Raw genomic sequence first — 25,743 nt, 5'->3', positions numbered from 1 at the left:
AACCACATATATATAAATATATATAAAACCAATAAAAATTGTTAAAATGTTTTTATATATATAAATATATAAAACCACAGAGAAACAAGAAAAAAGTATATATATATAAAACCACGGAAATTCTAGAATACACAAGAGAACACTTAAATAATCTTGAAATGTAAAATAATTTACTAAACTTAAAAATAAGGAAAGCTATAATAAAGGAAAACTTTAAATTAAATTGTATTACAATTTAAGAGACTATAAATCTATAATACAAATCATGATAAAAGAAAGTTCTGGGGGAAAATATTACAACAAATAAAACAGGAAAAAACCCTTATCATATAAAGTCATATAAAAATCAGTAAGAAAATCGCTAACACAGATTTTGTTTTAATGAGCAAAGGAAACAAATAGACGTTAAAAACATTAAAACTATCATGATTATAATGAAGCAGTGTTCATTCTCACTAGAAATTAAATGCAATGCGAACTGTAAACAAGAGTCTACATGCTTTTATTTATCAAACTGAAAATTATTCAATTATCGCAATGGAACACAGAAACAAGAAAAAAGTATAAAGTTTCTCAAAATTCATTCTCTGATCCTAGATTTTCACTTAAAAGACTTTAGTCAACTAAAAAATCAGAAACGTAAATAAAGATTTCTGAACACTAAATTCCTCAAAGCTTTATTTACAAAAGCAAAATATACATAATTTAAATGTGTAAGAATGAAGACTGATAAAATAAATAAGTACATATTTATATTGGAAATATAAATAGCTGTTACAAATCACATTTTCAAAAATTTTCACAAATGGCAAATTGCTAGCAATACATTATTTTATTGTCAGATTTTAAAGAAGCATGCATATGACTCTAATTTAGTGAATGGGTAGATTCAGTTAATAAGTTAAATGAGTATATGTGTATAAAACAAAAAGAAAATAGGGGGCCGGGCACGGTGGCTCACGCCTGTAATCCCAGCACTTTGGGAGGCCGAGACGGGCGGATCACGAGGTCAGGAGATCCAGACCATTCTGGCTAACATGGTGAAACCCCATCTCTACTAAAAAATACAAAAAACTAGCTGGGCGTGGTGGTGGGTGCCTGCAGCCCCAGCTACTTGGGAGGCTGAGACAGGAGAATGGCGTAAACTCGGGAGGCGGAGCTTGCAGTGAGATGAGATCAAGCCACTGCACTCTAGCCTGGGCGACAGAGCGAAACTCCGTCTCAAAAAAAAAGAAACTAGGGTAAAAAATAGATAGGACCTTTGCATTAGCTTCGCAACTTGTTTTACAGCTATAGTTATTTCAAATTAGTCAAAAACAAAAAGCAAAATCCAACAAAGATAAACAGATGTTCAAGCTAGACAATAAATGACTTTTATTATTTACATTTCTTATTTTCTAAATTTCCTATATTAAAAAATACTTCATTTCTATAATTAGAAAATAAACATTTTTAAATTTAAAATCCATCACTAAGGAAAAAAGCAACCACTTAGGAGAAAATTGAATAATTTATCATGATTAGCTCTAAAATTGGTATATACATTGCCCTAAAATACATAACACTAAAATATGTAATTGTTAAAATGTTTCACATTCCTTAGAACTGTCAAGAATATGTTCAATAATATAATATATTATTACAATAGGAAAACACTGCCATGAAGTCGACAGAGGCAATGGGGACAGACTGTCCTGGGTTATTGTTATGAAACCTGGGTTCCAGTTCACAATCATGGATTTAATTGTTCTGTGATCAAAGCTAAATCACATTCACTCAATCTACCTTGCATACATATATCAAAGATGTGTCGTGGTACTGAAATGAGACAATGCGTACTAAATCACTTAATAGATGATATTAGAGAGGCCACATGCAAAAAGATCATCAGTTTATACTAGGTATCAGACTACCGGGTTCAAGTTCAAGCTTCATTACATACTAGCTATATGACCTAGAACAAATCACTGAGCCTCGCTATAGTTTTCTCATATGTAAAACTGGGCTGAAAATAATAACATTTACCTCAAAGGATTGTTTGATAATTTATTTTATATTTGTTAAGAATTCAGAAAAATAAGTGGTACTATAAAATGTTTATTTTAGAAATTTAAAAGTACTCACAAAATGTTCACTATTTTAATAAAATATTTTGCTTGCTAATTGGAAAACATATTTGAATTCTTCATCTAAAAATATATATAGACTGCTATATTTGCCAGACATAGCAGCTCATATATATAATCCCAGCACTTTGGGAGGCCTGAGCTCAGGAGTTTGAGACCAGCCTGGGCAATATGATGAAACTCCATCTCTACAAAAAACAAAACAAAAATTAGCCAGGTGTGGTGGTGTGCACCTCTAGTCCCAGCTACTTGGGAGGCTGAGGTGGGAAAATCACTTGAATCCAGGAGGTTCAGGTTGCAGTGAGCCAAGACTGCACCACAACATTCCAGCCTGGGTGACACAGTGAGACTCTGTCTCAAAATAATAATGGTAATAATAATCATAATAATAATCAGTGTTTTCATGGTCTTTATTTAATAAAAAAAGACTCCATTTTCATTACTTCAAAAAAACTGAGAGACCACCTGGTTTGCAGTTCTACTGAAGCTAGCAACAAGTGAGCTCTACAGCATGTTAGATAAAATTCAAAGCAACATTGGCCCAAAGAACATTTGAAAATTCTTACTGAAGTGGATTTTAACTCATATACATTCCTAAAAGTAAAATCACTAAGTGATAATCATCAGCACATATGTTTTACAGATATATCACATTAGTTCAAAGAAACTAAAATTCTGAAAGACAACATTCTTTACAAAAATGATTGCCAGGAAACGTGTATATTAACACATGCACAATGTTTACAAGGTACAATGTTCTGCATGACATAATTTTTTTCATAAATATTCTGTTTATAACCATAAGATTCAGAAACAAAGTTAAGATGTACAGCTAATCAATGATGTCATGACATTCATGGAACCTCTCCATAAACCAACAGCATAAAACGTCAAGGATATCCCACTCCAATGATAAGCATCCAATGAACTAAAGAGATGCACATTGCACATCTACACTGTCATCAATCCTTTGATAATAAATGAAACAAGTCAGCTACTTTACAACCACAAATGGTACATTCAAAAGATGACAACATCTCTTTTTTTGCAGAAGGAGGTAACTAGCAGTAGATAAAATTCAGTTACATTATTTAAGAATGTACAGCATGAATTCAAGGCTGAATACAGATAACCTTTAAAATATAAGCTGTCTCAAAAAAAAAATGACTCATCCTGCAGAGTATTGTTTAAGAGCAATACAGTTAAAACATGAACATGCTTCAACCAATTGAAGTTTGTTGAAAAAGGGTAAAGACTAGTATACACAAGAAAAAATATGTTTGCTCTCTTAAAATTGACTCTGATGTAGAAGACATGAACAAATATATTTTCTTTGCTAAAATTTTAAGTAAAAACAATGTTTATTTGGAAATATTTCTTGTTTTATTTAGATATTTTATTGTAACACCTTAAAATATTACTATACAATATTGTAAATCTCACAGCACAATAATGATTAAAATGAAAAACTGTATTAGACAAAACATAAAATTAAATAGCTTAGAATAAAGCTGTAATGTATTCCAGGATTAGATCTTATTCACACATTCTTTAGAAATCTAATAAAATTTGAACCAAATTCATAGATTAGTAATTGGAAGACAGAGTACCCGGATATGGATCCAAGCTGTAACTCTAGGTTATTTCTGCTTTATGCTATTTTCAAACTTATAAAATGAGGGATAATATCCATACTACCTCAGAGGTTTGTTGTAAGAATTAGTTACTACTTATACACACCTCTAATAGCTACTGAAATAGCATAAGGATTCATGAAATATTAGCTACTGTTGGCACCATCATTCTTTACCTAAATCGAAAATATATATACTGTTCAGATCAAATCAATTTAATCTCTTTCACGACAGAGTGTTTTAGAAACATTTCTTCAATTTTCAATTCCACATTTCCACCTTCCTCGTTCTCTCTCATTCATACACCAATTCTGCGTTTACTCCATTATTCTCTCTCATTCATACACAAAAGAACACATACACTACCCACCACCACAATCACTAAATTTCAAATTTTTAAAAAGTGCACTCTTAACCCACAGTTACAACAAAGAAAACTTCTCCATAATTAATTAGAAAGTACACTAAGAAATAGGTTCCAGGTTAGGATGGTAGGCTGATATTGCAATTACATTTTCTTCTTCCTCAATTCCAAAACAAATCAGCAAAAAATAAATAAATAAATAACAAAATAATTTTAAAATAATGAAACAATGTAAGGAACACACCATAAATCACCAAACATCAAAAAATTGGTTGCCAAGGGGAACAAAAACAAACTGGTTCTAGAACTGAGGGAGCAACAAGGCTTAGTTCTTAATCATGTCCCCATGCCCCCAAAGCAACATTGGTAAGTTGACAAAATTCTGATAATTTTCTTAATGCCTTCAAATACAGAGAGAAACAGATTGAGTAGGTAACATTACCTCTTTCTCCTTCTACCTGGAGATGTCAGAAAAACTTACAGAACAAATACTGATGAAGCAAGAAACTGAAAAATGGTGCTGATTCACTAAAACTGAAGTAAACTCGACTCGACTCTCTTCTGTTAAATGACTGAGGAAAATGATTCAAAGCCTAAGCACATCTTCCCATGAGAACTGTCTATAGTCTAACGAGATAGAATGAACTTGGTAGGAAATATTGAACAAAATCTTAGAAAAAAATTGAGGATTTCTAAGAAAGTCCCCTCACCTATTTCAAATAGTGCTTTCTCTTCATGATAGGCTATAGGATACTCTACAAAAATCAAACTGTAGCTCAGATGGGGGAAATATTACCTTTACACAGAGGATGGAGAGGAAAATAAGTCACTAAGATATCCCGTTGTGTAAGCCAACAGAATATCTGCACAGAGCATTCTAACAATGAACACAACGAAACAAAAAAGCATGGTAGCTACACAAACATGCAGCACCAATCAATCAACAAATAGATAAGTTAATAGATTTAAAATAAAACTTTAGAAAAGACAAAAAATCTGATGAGAAAGTATAACTCAAAGAAAATTCTTCATGATTATTTTTTCTATTGAACAACATAACAAAAACATAATGCAAATAAAATTCAAAATAAAGTAAGTGACTAAGGAAAGAGGCTAAAGTCCTAAATAAACAAAATTAGAAACAAAACATAAGCTTTATAGACATAATAAATAAGTTACAAATAAATATCCCAGAAAAAATAAAACATTAAAACATTAAAAATGTACTTACTGGTGGAAAAATAAGGCTAAGGGTTAAAGAAAGTCAAGCAACTAAGGAATAACTAATACATGTGAAAGACAAACATATAGCTAGCATAATATTATTAAGTGTTACTAAGTAAGGAAAAACAAAACAAAGTGAAAATGGTATTAAAAAATTTGCTAAGAACTGAAGGAAAAGTCAGAATCTGCCGATTATAACAAGAAACTATGTCCCAGGATAATTTGATAAATAATGTTCAATATTGAGCCATATTCCTCTTTTTTTTTTTTTTTTTTTTTTTTTTTTTTGCAGGCGGAGTCTGCCTCTGTTCGCCCGGACTAGAGTGCAGTGGCGAATCTCAAGCCTCACTTTGCAAGCTCCGCCTTCCCTGGGGTTCACGCCAACTTCTCCTTGTCCTCAGGCCTCCCTGAGTTAGCTGACCGGACTACAGGTGCCCGCCACCTCTTCCCGGCTAGGTTTTTTTGTATTTTTTTAGTAGAGACGGGGTTTCCACCGTGTTAGCCAGGATGGTTCTCGATCTCCTGACCTCCGTTGATCCGCCCGGTTCTCGGCCTCCCAAAGTTGCTGGGATTACCAGGCTTTGGAAGCCACTGCGGCCCCGGGCGGAGCCATATTCATTCCTCTTAAAGAATTTTGTGGACAAAGAAATCACAGGCAGAAGACACAAAAGCAAATCAAAATTGAGGGAAAATATCAGACTGTCCTCTGAAAGCAACATTCAAAGTCAAAAGATAACAAAGCAATGTCTACAAAGTTCTAAGGGAATTTAAGTGTTACCCAAAAAAATTAAGTCAAGCAAGGCAGTCATGGCACAGAAAGAGGGAGATGTTAGAGATTACAATTTTACTGAAGAACAGAAGGCGATCAAGGCCAACTATCCACCAGTCAATAGGAATTACGAGTGTCTGGATCATACAGCAGATGTCCAGTTACACACATGGGGAGATACTTTGGAGGAAGCATTTGAGCAATGTGCAATGGCCATGTTTGGTTACATGACAGATACTGGGACTGTGGAGCCTCTCCAAACAATAGAAGTAGAAACCCAAGGAGTTTCTACTTTTCTTTTTCACTTTTTAAATGAGTGGCTTTGTAAGTCCAATGCTGATGAATTCTTCATACCCTGGAAAGTAAAAGTACTTTGTATTGATCAAAAACATTTCAAATTACAATCAACTGGGTGCAGAGAAGAATTTTCATTGTCCAAGCACTCTCACGGAACAGAAGTCAAAGTTATAACATATTCGGCAATGCAGGTCTATAATAAAGAAAACCCAGAAGTTTTTGTGATCATTGACATTTAAGACCAAAAAAGAAAAGACTCCTAAGAACTGTTTTTTATTTTTTTTCTCTTCCTTTGGGGAAGACAATGTGAATTAATTTCTACAGTATCTTTTGATATACGGTAACTGTAGAACAGAAATTTATAACGTTTTTTTCTTTTTTTTTTTTTCTGAGATGGACTATTGCTCTGTCACTCAGGCCGGAGTGCAGTGGCATGATCTCGGCTCACTGCAGCCTCTGCCTTCCAGGTTCAAGCAATTCCCATGCTTCAGCCTCCCGAGTAGCTGGGACTACAGGCATGTGCCACCTCATGCCTGGCTAATTTTTGTATTTTTAGTAGAGATGGGGTTTCACCTTGTTGGCCAGGATGTTCTTGAACTCCTGACCTCAAGTGATCCGCCCACCTTGGCCTCCCAAAGTGCTGGGATTATAGGTGCGAGCCACCACACCTGGCCAGAAATTTATAACTTGAACTGTGACTTTCAGAAATGCAAAATCAGGGCACATCCTTGGTCTGTGTTCCCCAAAGAGTCAAACTTTAAAGAATTCTTCAATTCCTAGGGGGCAGTTATGGTCATTCATTTGTTGATTATCTGCTGTGGCAGCAGGTGCCTCATGCCCTTCCATTGCAATGTGAGCCCTCCAGCCTCCCCCTAGAATGGAACGCTGATGTCAGCAGCAGCCTGGTACTAAATCCAATTTGGAAAAAAAAAAATAATTTGAGAAAATATATTTCCACACCCAGAAGAAAAATATATAAAGTTAAGCAGAATGCCATTCAAATATAAAGACAGCAAGCAAATATTCTTAAACATGGAAGAACCTTAAGTTTACAACACACATAAGCCCCTTGTGGAAAAAAGAATAACCATGAAATGCAGCCAATTAAGAACTGAGTCAAAAGAAAGAATCCAGAAATTAAGTTGCGACTAATAAAAGGGGGTGAAATGAAGAGTGTGTATTGAATTCACCTAAATAAAGAACAAAAATTCAAGTACTACAAGAAATGTGATTATAAACATGAATGTTATAAATTTAGACAACATGAAAATTAAAATATAACTTTAAAAATAGTTTTTATAAATATTTTATAAAATAGGAGGTGAGGGTAGAGAAAAGAAAAGGAACATACAAGTGTTTAATATCCTCAGCTTCCATAAGAGGGTATGAATTGACATATGTAACATAAAAATCAGCAACATCAGAGAAGGGTAGAGCACAATGGCAGAATACAGGCCTATCCCGTTCGTCCACCCTGCTGCAACACCAAATTTTAACAATTATCTGCACGTAGTAAAGCACCATCACAAGAACCAAAAATCAGGTGAGTGATCACAGTACTTGCTTTTAACTTCATATCATGGAAAGAAGCATTGAGCGGGGCAGGAGAGACAGATTTGAATGACTGATGCCACCTCTGCCCCATCGCCCATCAGTGGCCATGCACTGCAGACAGAAACTACACTTTGAGGAAAGAGAGTTCAGTGACTGGAGGACTTTACATTCGTCTCAGTGCTGCCCTGTTACAGCAGAGAATGAAGCTATGCTCAGCTCCTTCCACAGAGGGAGCATGAGGACCAGCCCTAGCCAGAGGGGAATCACATACCCCATGGGACAGAACATGAGTTTCTTGCAAGTCTCACCACCCAGGCTAAAGTACTCTGGGGTCCTAGATAAACTTGAAAGGCAGACTAGGACCCAAGGACTGCAATTTCTAGGCACCTCCTAGTGTTAGATTGGGCTTAGGAACAGTGAACTAGGGTGGCATGTGACCTAGAGAGACACCAGCTTGCATGGCGAAGGAAGTGCTTGCATCATCCCTGCCCTAATCCCAGGCAGTGAAGCTCTCATAGCAATGAAAGTTACTCCCGGTTCTGCTTAAGGAGAGGAAAGCAAAGAATAAAGAGGACTTTGACTTGGACACCAGCTCAGCCACAGTAGGAGAGGGCACCAGGCAGAGTCATGAGGCCCCATTCCCAGGCCTTAGCTCTCGGATGGTATTTCAATTCTAGACACAAACTGAATCAAAAGGGAAGCCACTGTCTTGAAGGTGAGAACCCAGGCCTGGTAGGATTCATCAATCCTGGTAGGATTCATCACCTGAAGATTAAAGAACTCTTGGGCCCCGAATAACCGGCAGTGATAATGAGGGGAATATACCATGTGTCTTGGGCTCTGAGACTTACTAGCTTCAGGGGTGACCCAGCATATTCCCAGCTATGGTGCCTAGAGTGAAACACTACTAATTTTTCAGAAAAGCAGAGGGGAAAAATAAAGGGAACTTTGTCTTGCATCCTATGTACCAACTCGGCTGGGGGCAGAGCAATAAGCTGGCTCTTGGGGTCCCAAAGTCCAGGCTTAGGCTCTTGGACAGCATTTCTGGATCTGCTCTGGGACAGAGGGGAGCTCACTGCCCTAAAAAGCGAGTCTCAGGTGTGGCAGCATTCACCACAAGCTGAAAGAAGAGTCCCTAGGCTCTCAGTAAACATCAGTGGTGGTCTGAAGGAATCCCCTGTGGACCGGTGGTGGGGTTGGCCACAGGGAGAGGCACCTCTGCCTATGGAAAGTGAAGAAAAGAGTAGGAAAGACTGTATTGTGGTTTGAGTGCAGGCATAACGACAGTAGAATAGAATATTATCAAGTAAATTGCTAAGCTGTTTAACTCCAGTCCGTGGCTCCCAGACAGCACCTCTGGACATTCCTGGAGCCTGTGGGAACTCATGGTCCTGAAGGGAAGAAACTTGGGCAAGACCCAGTGCTGTGCAGGTTTCAGGTCTAACCCAGTGCAGTCCCAGTCGTGGTGGCCACAGACTTAATTGCACCACCACATCCTCAGTTCCAGGTGGCTCAGCAAAGAGAGACAGACTCTGTCTGTATGGGAGAAAAGGAAAAGAACAAGAGTCTCTGGCTGGTAATCCAGATAATTCTTCCACATATTATCTAAGACCACCAAAACGGTACCTCTACGAGTCGCAAAAAACACAGACTTATTGGGGTTGGGGTCCAAGTCCTTTCAAATACCTGGAAAGCCTTCCCAAGAAGAATAGTCACAAGCCCAGACCGTGAAGAGTATAATAAATAACTAACTCTTCAATGCTCATAGACTGAAGAACATTAGCAAGTATAAACATCACCCACAAAAACATGACCTCACCAATGAACTAAATAAGGCACCAGGGAACAATTCTGAAGAAACAGAGACATACGACAACTCAGATAGACAATTCAAAATAGCTGTTTTGAGGCAACGCAAAGAAAATCAAGATAACACAGAGAAGAAATTCAGAATTCTATCAGATAAATTTAACAAAAGGATTAAAGTATTTTTTTAAATCAAGCAGAATGAGTCGGGAGGTGGAGGTTACAGTGAGCTGAGATCCTACCACTGTACTGCAGCCTGGGTGACAGAGCCAGACCCTGTCTCAAAAAATAAAAATAAAAAAATTTAAATATATATATCAGAAATTCTATAATTGAAAAATGCAATTAACATGCCAAAGAATGCATCAGAGTCATCAGAGTCTCATAATAGCAGAACTGATCAAGAAAGAAGTAGTGAGCTTGAAGACAGGCTATTTGAAAATATAGAGAGGAGAAAAAAAGGAATAAGAAAAAATGAAGCATGCCTATCAGAAAACAGCTTCAAAGGGTCAAATATAAGAGTTAATAGCTTTAAAGAAGAGGTAGATAAAAAGAGAAGGGTAGGAAGTTTATTCAAAAGAATAATCAGAGAACTTCCCCAACCCTGAGAAAGATATCAAATTCAAGTAAAAGAAGCTTATATAACAGCAAGCAGAAAGAAGCTTACCTCTGGGCATTTAATAATCTGAAGGTCAAGAATAAAGAAAGGATTCTAAAAGCAGCAAGAGAAAAGAAATAACATACAATGGTGCTTCAATACATCTGGCAGCAGACATTTCAGTGGAAACCTTACAGGCCACAAGAGTGGCATGATGTATTCAAAGTGCTGAAAGAAAAACACTTTTACTCTAGAATAATATATCCAGTGAAAATATCCTTTAAGCATGAAGGAGATAAAAAGACTTTCCCAGTCAAACAAACACTAAAGGATTTCATCAACACCAGACCTGTCCTAAAAGAAATGCTAAAGGGAGCTCTACAGTCTGAAAGAAAAGGATGTTCATGAGCAAGAAGAGACCATCTGAAGATACAAATCTCACTGGTAATAGTAAGCACACAGAAAAACACAGAATAGTATTACATTGTAATTGGAATGTATAAATACACCAAGTAGAAAGCCTAAATAATGAACCAATGAATAATAACTACAAAAACTTTTCCAGACATAGATAGTACAATAAGATAAAAAGAAAAACAACAGAAAGCGTAAAACTAGAGAGACAAAGTTATAGTGTACTTTTATTAGGTTCCTTTTGTTTATGCAATCAGTGTGAAGTGTGGTTTCCATTAGTTTTACATAACAGGTTATAAGATTGTGTTGGCAAGCTTTATAATAACCTCAAACTGAAACAAATACAATGGGTACACAAAATATAAAAAGCAAGAAATTAAATCATACCACCAGAGAAAACCACCTTCACTACAAGGAAGACAAGGAAGAGAAAAAAGGAAGAGAAGTCCGCAAAACAACCAGAAAGCAAATAACAAAATTGCAGCAGTAAGTCTGTACTTATCAATAATAACATTAAATGTAAATGTACTAAACTCTCCAATTAAAAGAAATAAAGTGGCTGAATGAATTTAAAAAGAAGATCTAATGATCTGTTCCTTATAAGAAACACACTTCACTTATAAAGATACACATAAACTGAAAATAAAGAGATGAAAACAGATATTCCAAGCCAGTGGAAACAAAACAGAGCAGGAGTAGCTACCTTAATCAGACAAAATAGATTTTAAGAAAAAAATTGTAAGAAGAGACAAAGACGGTCATTATATAGTGATAAAGGAGTCAATCCAGCAAGAGGATATAATGATTGTAAATAAATATGCACTGTATTAGTCCGTTTTCACACCGCTATAAAGAACTACCCAAGACTGGGCAATTTATAAAGGAAAGAGGTTTAATTGACTCACAAATTGACATGGTTGGGAGACCTCAGGAAACTTACAATCATGGTCGAAGGGGAAACTGGCACCTTCTTCACAAGTTGGCAGGAAAAAGAAGAGCGAAAGAGGAATTTCCAAACACTGATAAAATCATCAGATTTCATGAGAACTCACTCACTATTACAAGAACTGCATGGAAGAAACTGTCCCCCAGGGATCCAATCACTTGCCTCCCTTGACACATGGGGATTTATAGGTCCCTCCCTCAACTTGTGGGGATTACAATTCAAGATGAGATTTGGATGGGGACACAGAGCCAAACTATATCATGCATCCAACACTGAAGCAACCAAATATATAAGGAAAATATTATGAGAACTAAAGAGAGAGATAGACTCCAATATAATAATAGTTAGAGACACCAAAATATCCCACTTTCAGCATTGGACAGATCTCATAGACAAAGAAAGTCAAAACAGAAACAGCAGACGTCATCTGTACTACAGAACAGTGGATCTAAAGATATTTACAGAACTTTTTTTGTTTTGTTTTGTTTTGTTTTTGAGATAGTCTTGCTCTGTCACCCAGGCTAGAGTGCAGTGGCATGATTTTGGCTCACCACAACTTCCATCTTCCAGGTTCAAGCAATTCTCCTACTTCAGCCTCCTGAGTAGGTGGGATTACAGGCGCACGCCACCACACCTGGCTAATTTTTGTATTTTTAGTAGAGACAGAATTTTGCCATGTTGGCCAGGCTGGTCTCAAACTCCTGACCTCAGGTGATCCACCTGCACCAGCTTCCCAAAGTGCTGGGATTACAGGCGTGAGCCACCAAGCCCGGCCATATATTTACAGAACATTTCATCCAACGGCTGCAGAATATACATTCTTCTCCTCAGCACATGGGTCATTCTCAAGAACAGACCATATGTTAGTTCACAAAACAAGTCTTAAAACATTCAAAAAACCTGAAATATCAAGCATCTTCTCTGACCACAATGAAATATAACTATAAATTAATAATAACAGGAATATTAAAAACCATACAAATATATTGAAATTAAACAATATGTTCCTGAATCACCAGTGTAATGACGAAGAAATAAAGAATAAAATTGAAAAATTTCTTCAAACAAATGATAATAAAAACACAACATACTAAAACATACAGGATACAGTGAAAGCAGTATTAAGAAGGGAATTTATAGCTATAAATACCCACATCAAAAAAAAAGAAAAACTTCAAATAAATAACCTAATAATGCATCTTAAAGAACTAGAAAAGTAAGAGCAAAACTGAACTCAAAATTAGTAGAAGAAAAGAAATACTAAAGTTCAGAGAAGAAATAAATGAATTTGAAATGAAGAAAACAATACAGAAGAGCAATGAAACAAACAGTTGGCTTCTTAAAAAGATAAACAAAACTGACAACCTTTTAGTGAGACTAAGAAAAAGAGAAGCTCCAAATAAATGAAATCAGGTATGAAAAGGGAGACATTACAACTGATACTGTAGAAATTCAATGGATCATTAGTGGCTACTATGAGCAACTATATGTCAATAAATTTTGAAAATCTAGAAGAAATGGATCAATTCCTAGATACATAAACCTACCGAGATTGAATCATGAAGAAATCTAAAACCTGAACAGACCAATAACAAGTGACAAGAGTGAAGCCTTAATAAAAAGTCTCACAATAAAGAAAAGCGTGGGGCCAGATGGCTTCACTGAATTCTAACAAACATTTTAAGAACTAATACCAATCATACCCTAAGTATTCCAAAAAATAGAGAAGAGGGAAGAATTCCACACTCATTCTACAAGGCCAATATTACCCTGATACTAAAACCAAAGACATATTTAAAAAAGAAAACTACAGGCTAATCTCACTGGTGAATATTGATGCAAAAATCCTCAAGAAAATACTAGCAAACTGAATTTAAAATACATTAAAAAGGTCATTAATCATGACCAAGTGGGATTTATCTTAGGGATGCAAGGATGGTTCAATATATGTAAATCAATCAATGTGATACAAGGTATCAACAGAATGAAGGATAAAAAAAATGATCATTTCAATTGATGCTAAAAAAGCATCAGATAAAGTACAACATCCCTTCATGATAAAAACCCTCAAAAAAAACCTGATACAGATGGAATATGCCTTAACATAATAAGCCATATATGACAGACCCACAACCAGTATCATACTGATTGGAGAAAACTGAAAGCCTTTCCTCTAAGATCTGGAACATGACAAGAACGCCTACTTTCACCACTATTATTCAACATAGTACTGGAAGTCTTAGCTAGAGTAACCCAACAAGAGAAGGAGATAAAGAGCATTTCAATTTGAAAGGAGTAAGTCAAATTATCTTTATTTGCAGACGATACTATCTTATTTTTAGAAAAACCTAGAGTCCACCAAAAAACTATTAGAACTGATTTAAAAAAATCAGTAAAGTTGCAGTATACAAAAACCAACACACCAAAATGAGTACTGGCCGGGCATAATGGCTCATGTCTGTAATCCCAGCACTTAGCGAAGATAAGGAGATGGACTATTTGAGCCCAGGAGTTCGAGACCAGCTGGGCAACATGGTAAAACCCTGCCTCTATAAAAAATACAAAAATTAGCTGGACATGGTGGCACATGCCTCTAGTGCCAGCTACTCAGGAGGTGGGCAGACTGATTGAGCCAAGAAGTTTAATGCTACAGTGAGCCATGACTGTGTCACTATATCCCAGCCTGGGTGACAGAGTGAGATCCCATCTCAAGCAATCAGTCAGTATCAGTATCATACCTATGTGCCAACAGTGAACAATATGAACATGAATTCAAAAAAGTAACCCATTTACAACAGAAACATATAAAATTAAATACCTAGAAATAAATTTAATGAAAGTAGTGAAAGATGTCTATAATAAAAACAATAAATCACTGATAAGGAAAATTGAAGAGAATATTAAAAAATGGAAGGATATTCTATGTTTATGGATTGGCAAATCAATACTGTTAAAATACCCATATTACACAAAGCAATCTACAGATTCAATGCAATCTCTATCAAAATGCTAATGACATTCTTCAAAGAAATTTTTAAAAAATCCTAAAATTTATGTGGAATCAAGACTCAAAATAGCCAAAGCTATCCTGAGCAAAAAGAATAAAACTGGAGGAATTAGATTATCTGACTTCAAATTATATTACTGAGTTATAGTAACCAAAAGAGAATGGTATTAGAATAAAAACAGACACATAAGCCAATGGAACAAAAAGAGGACCCGGAAACAAACCCACATAGCTACAGGAAATGAATTTTCAACAAAGGTGCCAAGGACAAACATTGGGGAAAAGACACTCTCTTCAATAAATGGCACGGGGAAAACTAGTTATCCATATGCAGAAGAATGAACCTTTATCCCTACACCTCACACCTTATGTAAAAATCAAATCAAAATGGATTGAAGACTTAAATCTAAGACTTCAAACTGTGAAACTACTCCAAAAAAAAAAACTGAGGAAACTCTCCAGGACACTGGTCTGGGCAAAAATTTCTTCAGTAATACCCCATAGTCACAAGCAACCAAAGCAAAAATGAATAAATGGGATCATATCAAGTTAAAAAGCTACCACACAGCAAAAGAAACAGTCAACAAAGTGAAGAGACAACCCATAGAATGGAAGAAAATATTTGCAAAGTTACCCATCTGACAAGAGATTAATAAGCAGAATATGTAAGGAACCCAAACAACCCTATAGGAAAAAATAATAATCCAATTTAAAAATGGGCAAAATATTTGAATAGACATTTCTCAACAGAAGACATACAAATGGCAAACAGGCACATGAAAAGGTGCTCAGGCCAGGTGCAGTGGCTCATGTCTGTAAACCCAGAACTTTGGGAGGCCGAAGCGGGCAGATCACTAGAGGTCAGGAGTTTGAGATCAGCCTGGCCAATATAGCAAAATCCCATCTCTACTAAAAAAACAAGAATTAGCTAGGCATGATGGCACAGGCCTTTAATTCCAGCTACTAAGGAGGCTAAGCCATGAGAATCCCTTGAACCAGGGAGGTGGAGGTTGCAGTAAGTCAAAAATCGCATCATTGCACTCCAGCCTGGGTGACAGAGTGAGGCTCTGTCTCAAAGAAAAAAAGAAAAAAAGAAAAAAAAGAAAGAAAGAAAAGGTGTTCAAGGGCTGGGCACTGAGACTCACACCTGTAATCCCAGCACTTTGGGAGGCTGATGAAGACAGATCACTTAAGGCCTGGAGTTCAAGACCAGCCTGACCAACACAGCGAAACCCAATCTCTACTAAAAATACAAAAATTAGCTGGGTGTGGTAGCACAAGTCTTTAATCCCAGCTACTCGTGTGGCTGAGCCATGAGGGTCGTCCGAAGCAGGGCAGTGGAGGTTGCAGTGAGCCAAGATCATGTCAATGTACTTCAGCATGGGCAACAGAGCAAGACTGTGTCTCAAAAAAACAAAACAAAACAAAACAAAACAAAACAAAACAAAACAAAACAAAACAAAAGGTGCTCAATATCATTGATCATCAGAGAAATGCAAATCAAAAGTACCACGAGATATCATCTCACTTGAGTTAAAATGGCTGGTATCCAAAAGTCAGTTAATAACAAATGCTGTCAAGGATGTGGAGAAAAAGGAACCCACATACACTATTGGTGGAGGGTAAATTAGTAAAAATCACTATACGAACAGTCTGGAGGTCCCTCAGAAATCTAAAATAGAGCTACTATACGATCCAGCAATCCCACTGCTAGGTATATATCCAAAAGAAAGGAAATCAATATACTGAAGAGATATCTGTACTCTCAGGTTTGTTGCAGCACTGTTTATAATGGCTAAGATTTAGAAGCAACCTATATGTCCAGCAAAAGATGAATGGATAAAGAAAATGTGGTACTTACACACAATGGAGTACTATTCGGCCATAAAAAGGAATGAGATTCTTTCATTTGCAACAACATGGATGAAAATGGAGATCATTATGTTAACTGAAATAAGCTATGCACAGAAAGACAAACGTCTCATGTTCTCATTTATTTGTGGGATCTAAAAATCAAAACAATTAAATTTTTTCAATTGAACTCTGAACAACTGAACTCTGAGATTAAAATAGTTGAACTCAGAGAGATAGTGGAAGGATGGTTACCAGAGGCTAGGAAGAGTAGTGAGGGTGTCACGGGGAGGTGATGATGATCAAAGGTATAGAAAAAATAGAACGAATGAATAAGATCTAATATTTGATAGCAAAACAGGAGACAATAGTCAATAATAATTTAATTGTGCATTTTAAAGCAACTAAAATGGTATATCTGGATTGTTTATAACCCAAAGGATAAGTACTTGAAGAGATGGATACCCAATATTCCATGATGTGATTATTATGCACTGCATTCCTGTACCAAAATATCTCATGTACTACATAAATACACCTACAATGTACCCACAAATATTACAAAGAAAAGAATTAATAACAAATTAATAAAAAATTAATAAAAAATCATAATTACACTGAAAAGAATTAACTAAAATGGCTGGGTGGAATTCTATGTCAAAACTCATGTTTAAAAACTGAAGCCATCAACTTCTTAAATTTTCATAATTTATTAACCTTCTATTCTTTCAGAAAATAATTTTCCTTTAAAGAAACACTTCCTTGTTTTTTCCATATTTTATTTTGCCAAATTTTATACAATACTGCAATAAATAGCCATGTATACCTATCTTTAAATACTATTATTTTATTCCTAACAGATACATTCACAAAATTGGATTACTCGGACCATATTGCTTTCCCATAAGACTAAAATGTACTTTCCGTTAGCAATACAAAAGAACAGCATTGCCCCTTTCATCTCCTTTACTCTCTTCAACAGTATGTTATCATCCTATTTACTTTCTCTCAGTCGAAGACTGGAAAATCGATAGATAATAATTTCTCTAATTTGCATTTTCTTGGATATTTGTGTGAGTATCCTTCTCATGTTTACTAGTCACTTTTAGGTTCTTTTGTGAATTTCTTATTCATATATTATATTCAGGATATATTCTTTATTCTTTACTTTTACTTTATTCTTACAACTTTCCTGAATATATACATATTCATATATAATAATTCATATATAATAATTCTTATAGGAATTATTAGTACAGTGAATATATTAATCATTTATCAGTCATAAGAATTATGTTTTCCAAGTTGTTCATGGTATCTTTCCTCCACTTAATGTTATAGGTAGTAACAGATGCCTACTTTTATATTTCTACTTTCTAAATATCCTATATTTTGGTTACCAAATTCAAATATATGCCCAAGTTCTACTTTTACAGTTTTCCAAATATGTTTCTAAAGTATTTACCATGTCATCTTCCTCCCTATTGCTCATTTCATCAGGAAGATTTTAATATATGCTGCCTTTATAGTGGTGTTTTAATTTCTGGAGAGGCAAGTACAATCTCATCACTTTTCACAAATGGTAGGACTATATTAAAGCATTTATTTTTTCACATTAACCGAATATTTAAATATCCAAATATAAAATTTGCATGTCTTAAATTTGTTATGAAGAATATTTAAATGCCAAATCAACTCTACTGTTATTTTAATGGAGTGGTTTACATTAAATGGATATGTTGAGTTTACACATTAACTTAAGAAAACGAATATTTTGTGATATAAAATTTTCTATCTTTGACTATAAAAGACAGTATGGAGTCTTTTTTCCAGTTGGAAAACTGGAAAATACAAGTAATGTTGGCATATTAAGTAACAGCATCCTGCCAATGTTAATCTTCTGATTTTGATAACTGTACCAGAATAAGACAGAGAATTTGCTTAGGAAATTTCCACTCAAGTATTTTGAGGTAGAAGGGAATCCTGACTTTAACTTACTCTCAAATTCAGAAAAGCAAAGCATAAAGAGAAAGAGAATAAACGTAGCAAAATTTAACAATCACAAGATCTGGGAGAACAGTGAATAGGAGTTCCTGCTTTATTCTTACAACTTTCCTGAAAGCCTCAAATTATTTCAAAACAAAAGACTGATTCTCTCTCTCTCTCTGACTCTCTCTTTCTCTCTCTCACACACAGACACATACACACACACACACACACACCTCAAGACCCCAAGATAGACTATCCAGCATGGAATTAGTTTATGTCAGGCCTTTGAGCCCAAGCTGAGCCATCGCATCCCCTGTGACCTGCACTTATGTGCCCAGATGGCCTGAAGTAACTGAAGAATCACAAAAGAAGTGAAAATGGCCTGTTCCTGCCTTAACTGATGACATTCCACCACAAAAGAAGTGAAAATGGCCAGTCCTTGACTTAACTGATGACATTACCTTGTGAAATTCCTTTTCCTGGCTCATCCTGGCTCAAAAAGGCTCCCCCACTGAGCACCTTGCGACCCCTACTCCTGCCCAGAGAATAACCCCTCTTTGACTGTAATTTTCCTTTACCTACCCAAATCTTATAAAACAGTCCCACCCCTATCTCCCTTCCCTGACTCCCTTTTCCGACTCAGCCTGCCTGCACCCAGGTGAAATAAACAGCCTTGTTGCTCACACAAAGCCTGTTTGGTGGTCTATTCACATGAACACGAGTGACATTTGGTGCTGTGACTCGGATTGGGGGACCTCCCTCGGGAGATCAATCCCCTGTACTCCTGCTCTTTGCTCCGGGAGAAAGATCCACCTATGAACTCTGGTCCTCAGACCAACCAGCCCAAGGAACATCTCACCAATTTTAAATCAGGTAAGGAGCCTCTCTTTTTACTCTCTTCTCCAACCTCTCTCACTATCCCTCAGCCTCTTTCTCCTTTCAATCTTGGCGCCACACTTCAATCTCTCCCTTCTCTTAATTTCAGTTCCTTCCTTTTCTGGTAGAGACAAAGGAGACACATTTTATCCGTGGACCCAAAACTCTGGCACCAGTCACGGACTCAGGAAGACAGTCTTCCCTTGGTGTTTAATCACGCAGGGACGCCTGCCTTGGTCCTTCACCCTTAGTGGCAAGTACCGCTTTTCTGGGGGTCAAGAACCCCCCAACCCCTTCTCTCCCAGTCTCTACCTCTTCTCCGCTTGTCTGGGGGGCAAGAACCCCNGGAATTCTATGTCAAAACTCATGTTTAAAAACTGAAGCCATCAACTTCTTAAATTTTTCATAATTTATTAACCTTCTATTCTTTCAGAAAATAATTTTCCTTTAAAGAAACACTTCCTTGTTTTTTCCATATTTTTATTTTGCCAAATTTTATACAATACTGCAATAAATAGCCATGTATACCTATCTTTAAATACTATTATTTTTATTCCTAACAGATACATTCACAAAAATTGGATTACTCGGACCATATTGCTTTCCCATAAGACTAAAAATGTACTTTCCGTTAGCAATACAAAAGAACAGCATTGCCCCTTTCATCTCCTTTACTCTCTTCAACAGTATGTTATCATCCTATTTACTTTCTCTCAGTCGAAGACTGGAAAATCGATAGATAATAATTTCTCTAATTTGCATTTTCTTGGATATTTGTGTGAGTATCCTTCTCATGTTTACTAGTCACTTTTAGGTTCTTTTGTGAATTTCTTATTCATATATTATATTCAGGATATATTCTTTATTCTTTACTTTTACTTTATTCTTACAACTTTCCTGAATATATACATATTCATATATAATAATTCATATATAATAATTCTTATAGGAATTATTAGTACAGTGAATATATTAATCATTTATCAGTCATAAGAATTATGTTTTTCCAAGTTGTTCATGGTATCTTTCCTCCACTTAATGTTATAGGTAGTAACAGATGCCTACTTTTATATTTCTACTTTCTAAATATCCTATATTTTGGTTACCAAATTCAAATATATGCCCAAGTTCTACTTTTACAGTTTTCCAAATATGTTTCTAAAGTATTTACCATGTCATCTTCCTCCCTATTGCTCATTTCATCAGGAAGATTTTTAATATATGCTGCCTTTATAGTGGTGTTTTAATTTCTGGAGAGGCAAGTACAATCTCATCACTTTTTCACAAATGGTAGGACTATATTAAAGCATTTATTTTTTCACATTAACCGAATATTTAAATATCCAAATATAAAATTTGCATGTCTTAAATTTGTTATGAAGAATATTTAAATGCCAAATCAACTCTACTGTTATTTTAATGGAGTGGTTTACATTAAATGGATATGTTGAGTTTACACATTAACTTAAGAAAAACGAATATTTTTGTGATATAAAATTTTCTATCTTTGACTATAAAAGACAGTATGGAGTCTTTTTTCCAGTTGGAAAACTGGAAAAATACAAGTAATGTTGGCATATTAAGTAACAGCATCCTGCCAATGTTAATCTTCTGATTTTGATAACTGTACCAGAATAAGACAGAGAATTTGCTTAGGAAATTTCCACTCAAGTATTTTGAGGTAGAAGGGAATCCTGACTTTAACTTACTCTCAAATTCAGAAAAGCAAAGCATAAAGAGAAAGAGAATAAACGTAGCAAAAATTTAACAATCACAAGATCTGGGAGAACAGTGAATAGGAGTTCCTGCTTTATTCTTACAACTTTCCTGAAAGCCTCAAATTATTTCAAAACAAAAGACTGATTCTCTCTCTCTCTCTGACTCTCTCTTTCTCTCTCTCACACACAGACACATACACACACACACACACACACCTCAAGACCCCAAGATAGACTATCCAGCATGGAATTAGTTTATGTCAGGCCTTTGAGCCCAAGCTGAGCCATCGCATCCCCTGTGACCTGCACTTATGTGCCCAGATGGCCTGAAGTAACTGAAGAATCACAAAAGAAGTGAAAATGGCCTGTTCCTGCCTTAACTGATGACATTCCACCACAAAAGAAGTGAAAATGGCCAGTCCTTGACTTAACTGATGACATTACCTTGTGAAATTCCTTTTCCTGGCTCATCCTGGCTCAAAAAGGCTCCCCCACTGAGCACCTTGCGACCCCTACTCCTGCCCAGAGAATAACCCCTCTTTGACTGTAATTTTCCTTTACCTACCCAAATCTTATAAAACAGTCCCACCCCTATCTCCCTTCCCTGACTCCCTTTTCCGACTCAGCCTGCCTGCACCCAGGTGAAATAAACAGCCTTGTTGCTCACACAAAGCCTGTTTGGTGGTCTATTCACATGAACACGAGTGACATTTGGTGCTGTGACTCGGATTGGGGGACCTCCCTCGGGAGATCAATCCCCTGTACTCCTGCTCTTTGCTCCGGGAGAAAGATCCACCTATGAACTCTGGTCCTCAGACCAACCAGCCCAAGGAACATCTCACCAATTTTAAATCAGGTAAGGAGCCTCTCTTTTTACTCTCTTCTCCAACCTCTCTCACTATCCCTCAGCCTCTTTCTCCTTTCAATCTTGGCGCCACACTTCAATCTCTCCCTTCTCTTAATTTCAGTTCCTTCCTTTTCTGGTAGAGACAAAGGAGACACATTTTATCCGTGGACCCAAAACTCTGGCACCAGTCACGGACTCAGGAAGACAGTCTTCCCTTGGTGTTTAATCACGCAGGGACGCCTGCCTTGGTCCTTCACCCTTAGTGGCAAGTACCGCTTTTCTGGGGGTCAAGAACCCCCCAACCCCTTCTCTCCCAGTCTCTACCTCTTCTCCGCTTGTCTGGGGGGCAAGAACCCCCCCTCAACACCCCTTCTCTCCGTGTCTCTACCCCTTCTCCACTTTTCTGGAGGGCAAGAAACCCCCAACCCTTTCTCTCGGTGTCTCTACCCCTTCTCCGCTTTTCTGGGGAGCAAGAAGACCCCAATCCCTTCTCTCCATGTCTCTACCCCTTCTCCACTTTCCTGGGGGGCAAGCACCTCCCACCCCTTCTCTCCGTGTCTCTACCCTTCTCTTTAAACTTGCCTCCTTCACTATGGGCAATCTTCTACCCCTCCATTCCTTCTTCTCCCTTAGCCTGTGTTCTCAAGAACTTAAAACCTCTTCAACTCTCACCTGACCTAAAATCAAGCGTCTTATTTTCTTCTGCAACACCGCTTGACCCCAATACAAACTTGACAGTGCTTCCAAATAGCCAGAGGACTGCACTTTCAATTTTTCCATACTACAAGACCTAAATAATTTTTGTCAAAAAATGGGCAAATGGTCTGAGATGCCTTATATCCAGGCATTTTTCACACTTCGTTCCTCCCAAATCTCTGTTCCCAATGTGATTCCTCCCAAATTCTCCTTCTTTCCCTCCCGCCTGTCCCCTCAGTCCCAACCCCAGTGTCACTGAGTCTTTCCAGTCTTCCTTTCGTACAGATCCATCTGACCTCTTCCCTCCTCCCCAGGCCGAGCTGTCTCAATTCTTCCTCAGCCTCCGCTCCTCCACCCTATAATCCTTCTATCGCCTCCCCTCCTCACACCCAGTCTGGCTTACAGCTTAGTTCCACGACTAGCTCTTCCCCACCTGCCCAACAATTTCCTCTTAGAGAAGTGGCTGGAGTTGAAGGCATAGTCAGGGTACATGTACCTTTTTCTCTATCAGACCTCTCTCAGATCAGTCAGCAGTTAGGCTCTTTCTCTTTAGACCCCACTAAATATATACAAGAATTCCAATATCTAACTCTGTCCTACAATTTAACCTGGAGTGACTTAAATGTCTTCCTGACTTCTACCTTCTCCTGAGATGAACTGGAAAGAGTTTTTTCTCTAGCCCAATGTCATGCTGATAACTGCCAGCTTCACGAGCCAGACCTCCAGGAAGGCATTAGAGCAGTTCCCCGAGAGGATCCCCAATGGAACTATCAGGAAGAGTCCCCAGGTATAGCTAGGCGAGATTACATGATTTCTCACCTAGTTGAAGGGCTTAAAAAGGCAGCTTACAAAGCTGTTAATTATGACAAGCTTAAAGGAACTACGCAAGGTAAAGACGAAAACCCAGCCCAGTTCATGGCCTGCTTAGCAGCAACCCTTAAACGCTTTACCGCCCTAGACCCAGAAGGTCGCCTTATTCTTAATACGCATTTTATCACCCAATCCACTCCTGACATTAGGAAAAAACTTCAAAAATTTGAATCTGGCCCTCAAACACCACAACAGGAATTAATCAACCTTGCCTTCAAGGTGTACCAGAAGGCAACGCATTTCTGAGTTACAATTACTTGCCTCTGCTTTGAGACAAAACCCAGTCATACTTCCAGTATACAAGAACTTCAAAATGCCTAAGCTGCACACGCCTAAGCCACAGCAGTCAAGCATTCCTACAAGACTTCCTCCATCAGGATCTTGCTTCAAGTGCCAGAAATCTGGCCACTGGGCCAAGGAATGCCCACAGTCCAGGATTCCTCCCAAGCCGTCCCATATGTGCAGGGACCCACTGGAAATCAGATTGCCCAGCTCACCTGGCAGTCACTCCTAGAGTCCCTAAAGCTCTAGCCCAAGGCTCTCTAACTGACTCCTTCCCAGATCTGCTAGGCACAGCGACTGAAGATTGACACTGCCTGATCGCCTCGGAAGCCCCCGGGACCATCACAGACACCAAGCTTTGGGTAACTCTCACAGTGGAGAGTAAGTCCATCTCCTGTTTAATCGATACGGGAGCTACACACCCCACATTACCTTCTTTTCAAGGGTCTGTTTCCCTTGCCCCAGTAACTGTTGTGGGTATTGACAGCCAAGCTTCAAAACCCCTTAAAACTCCCCACTCTGGTGCCAACTTGGACAACATTCTTTTAAGCACTCTTTTTTAGTTATCCCCACCTGCCCAGTTCCCTTATTAGGCCAAGATATTTTAACCAAATTATCTGCTTCCCTGACTATTCCTGGAGTACAGCCATATCTCATTGCCGCCCTTCTTCCCAACCCAAAGCCTCCTTTGCGTCTTCCTCTCATACCCCCCCACCTTAACCCACAATCCCTCAGACCAACCAGCCCAAGGAATATCTCACCAATTTTAAATTGGGTAAGCGGCCTCTCTTTTTACTCTCTTCTCCAACCTCTCTCACCATCCCTCAACCTCCTTCTCCTATATCAACTCTACTCCCCCCATATTTGGACCTCTCACAACACAAACTACTATTCCTGTGGCCCCTCCTTTATCTCTCGGCAAAAACCCACTGGAATTCCCCTAGGTAACCTTTCACCTTCTCAGTGTTCCTTTACTCTTCATATCCAAAGCCCAACTACATACATCACTGAAACAATTAGAGCCTTCCAGCTCCATATTACAGACAAGCCCTCTATCAATACTGGCAAACTTAAAAACATTAGCAGCAATTATTGCTTAGGAAGACACTTACCCTGTATTTCACTCCATCCTTGGCTACCTTCCCCTTGCTCTTCAGACTCTTTTCCAAGGTCCTTTTCTTGTTTACTTATACCCAGTCCCAAAAATAACAGTGAAAGGTTGCTCATAGATACTCAACATTTTCTCATACACCATGAAAATCGAACCTCTCCCTCTACAGTTACCTCATCAGTCCCCATTACAACCTCTGACAGCTGCCGCCCTAGCTGGATCCCTAGGAGTCTGGGTACAAGACTCCCCTTTCAGCACTCCCTTTCATCTTTTTACTTTGCATCTCCAGTTTTGCCTCGTACAAGGTTTCTTCTTCCTCTGTGGATCCTCTACCGACATGTGTCTACCTGCTAATTGGACAGGCACATGCACACTAGGTTTCCTTACTCCCAAAATTCAATTTGCAAATGGGACCGAAGAGCTCCCTGTTCACCTCATGACATCGACACGACAAAAAAGAGTTATTCCACTAATTCCCTTGCTTGTCGGTTTAGGACTTTCTGCCTCCACTATTGCTCTCGGTGCTGGAAGAGCAGGCATTTCAACCTCTGTCACAACCTTCCGTAGCCTTTCTAATGACTTCTCTGCTAGCATTACAGATATCACAAACTTTATCAGTCCTCCAGGCCCAAGTTGACTCTTTAGCTGCAGTTGTCCTCCAAATCCACCAAGGCCTTGACTTACTCACTGCTGAAAAAGGAGGACTCTGTATATTCTTAAATGAAGAGTGTTGTTTTTACCTAAATCAATCTGGCCTGGTGTAT

At 37.6% G+C, this 25,743-nt stretch overlaps 2 protein-coding genes across 2 annotated transcripts in view; one reads left to right on the top strand and one right to left on the bottom strand.

The window, feature by feature from the left end:
- The window catches only part of LRBA (LPS responsive beige-like anchor protein), a 621,489-nt gene that overhangs the window by 297,942 nt on the left and 297,804 nt on the right, over positions 1–25,743 (bottom strand). The window lies entirely within an intron of this gene.
- Positions 6,147–6,613, top strand: LOC108529062 (protein archease-like). Its single transcript, XM_017871143.1, has 2 exons — positions 6,147–6,485; positions 6,536–6,613. Exons 1-2 carry the CDS (start codon positions 6,156–6,158, stop codon positions 6,611–6,613), a joined length of 408 nt encoding a protein of 135 aa, XP_017726632.1. The 5' UTR covers positions 6,147–6,155.

Source organism: Rhinopithecus bieti, unplaced genomic scaffold (assembly GCF_001698545.2).
Source record: "Rhinopithecus bieti isolate Rb0 unplaced genomic scaffold, ASM169854v2 scaffold_3878, whole genome shotgun sequence".
NCBI classification, from domain to species: Eukaryota; Metazoa; Chordata; class Mammalia; order Primates; family Cercopithecidae; genus Rhinopithecus; species Rhinopithecus bieti.
Note: the sequence above shows the minus strand (reverse complement) of the source record. Positions and strands in the feature narration are given on the sequence as shown.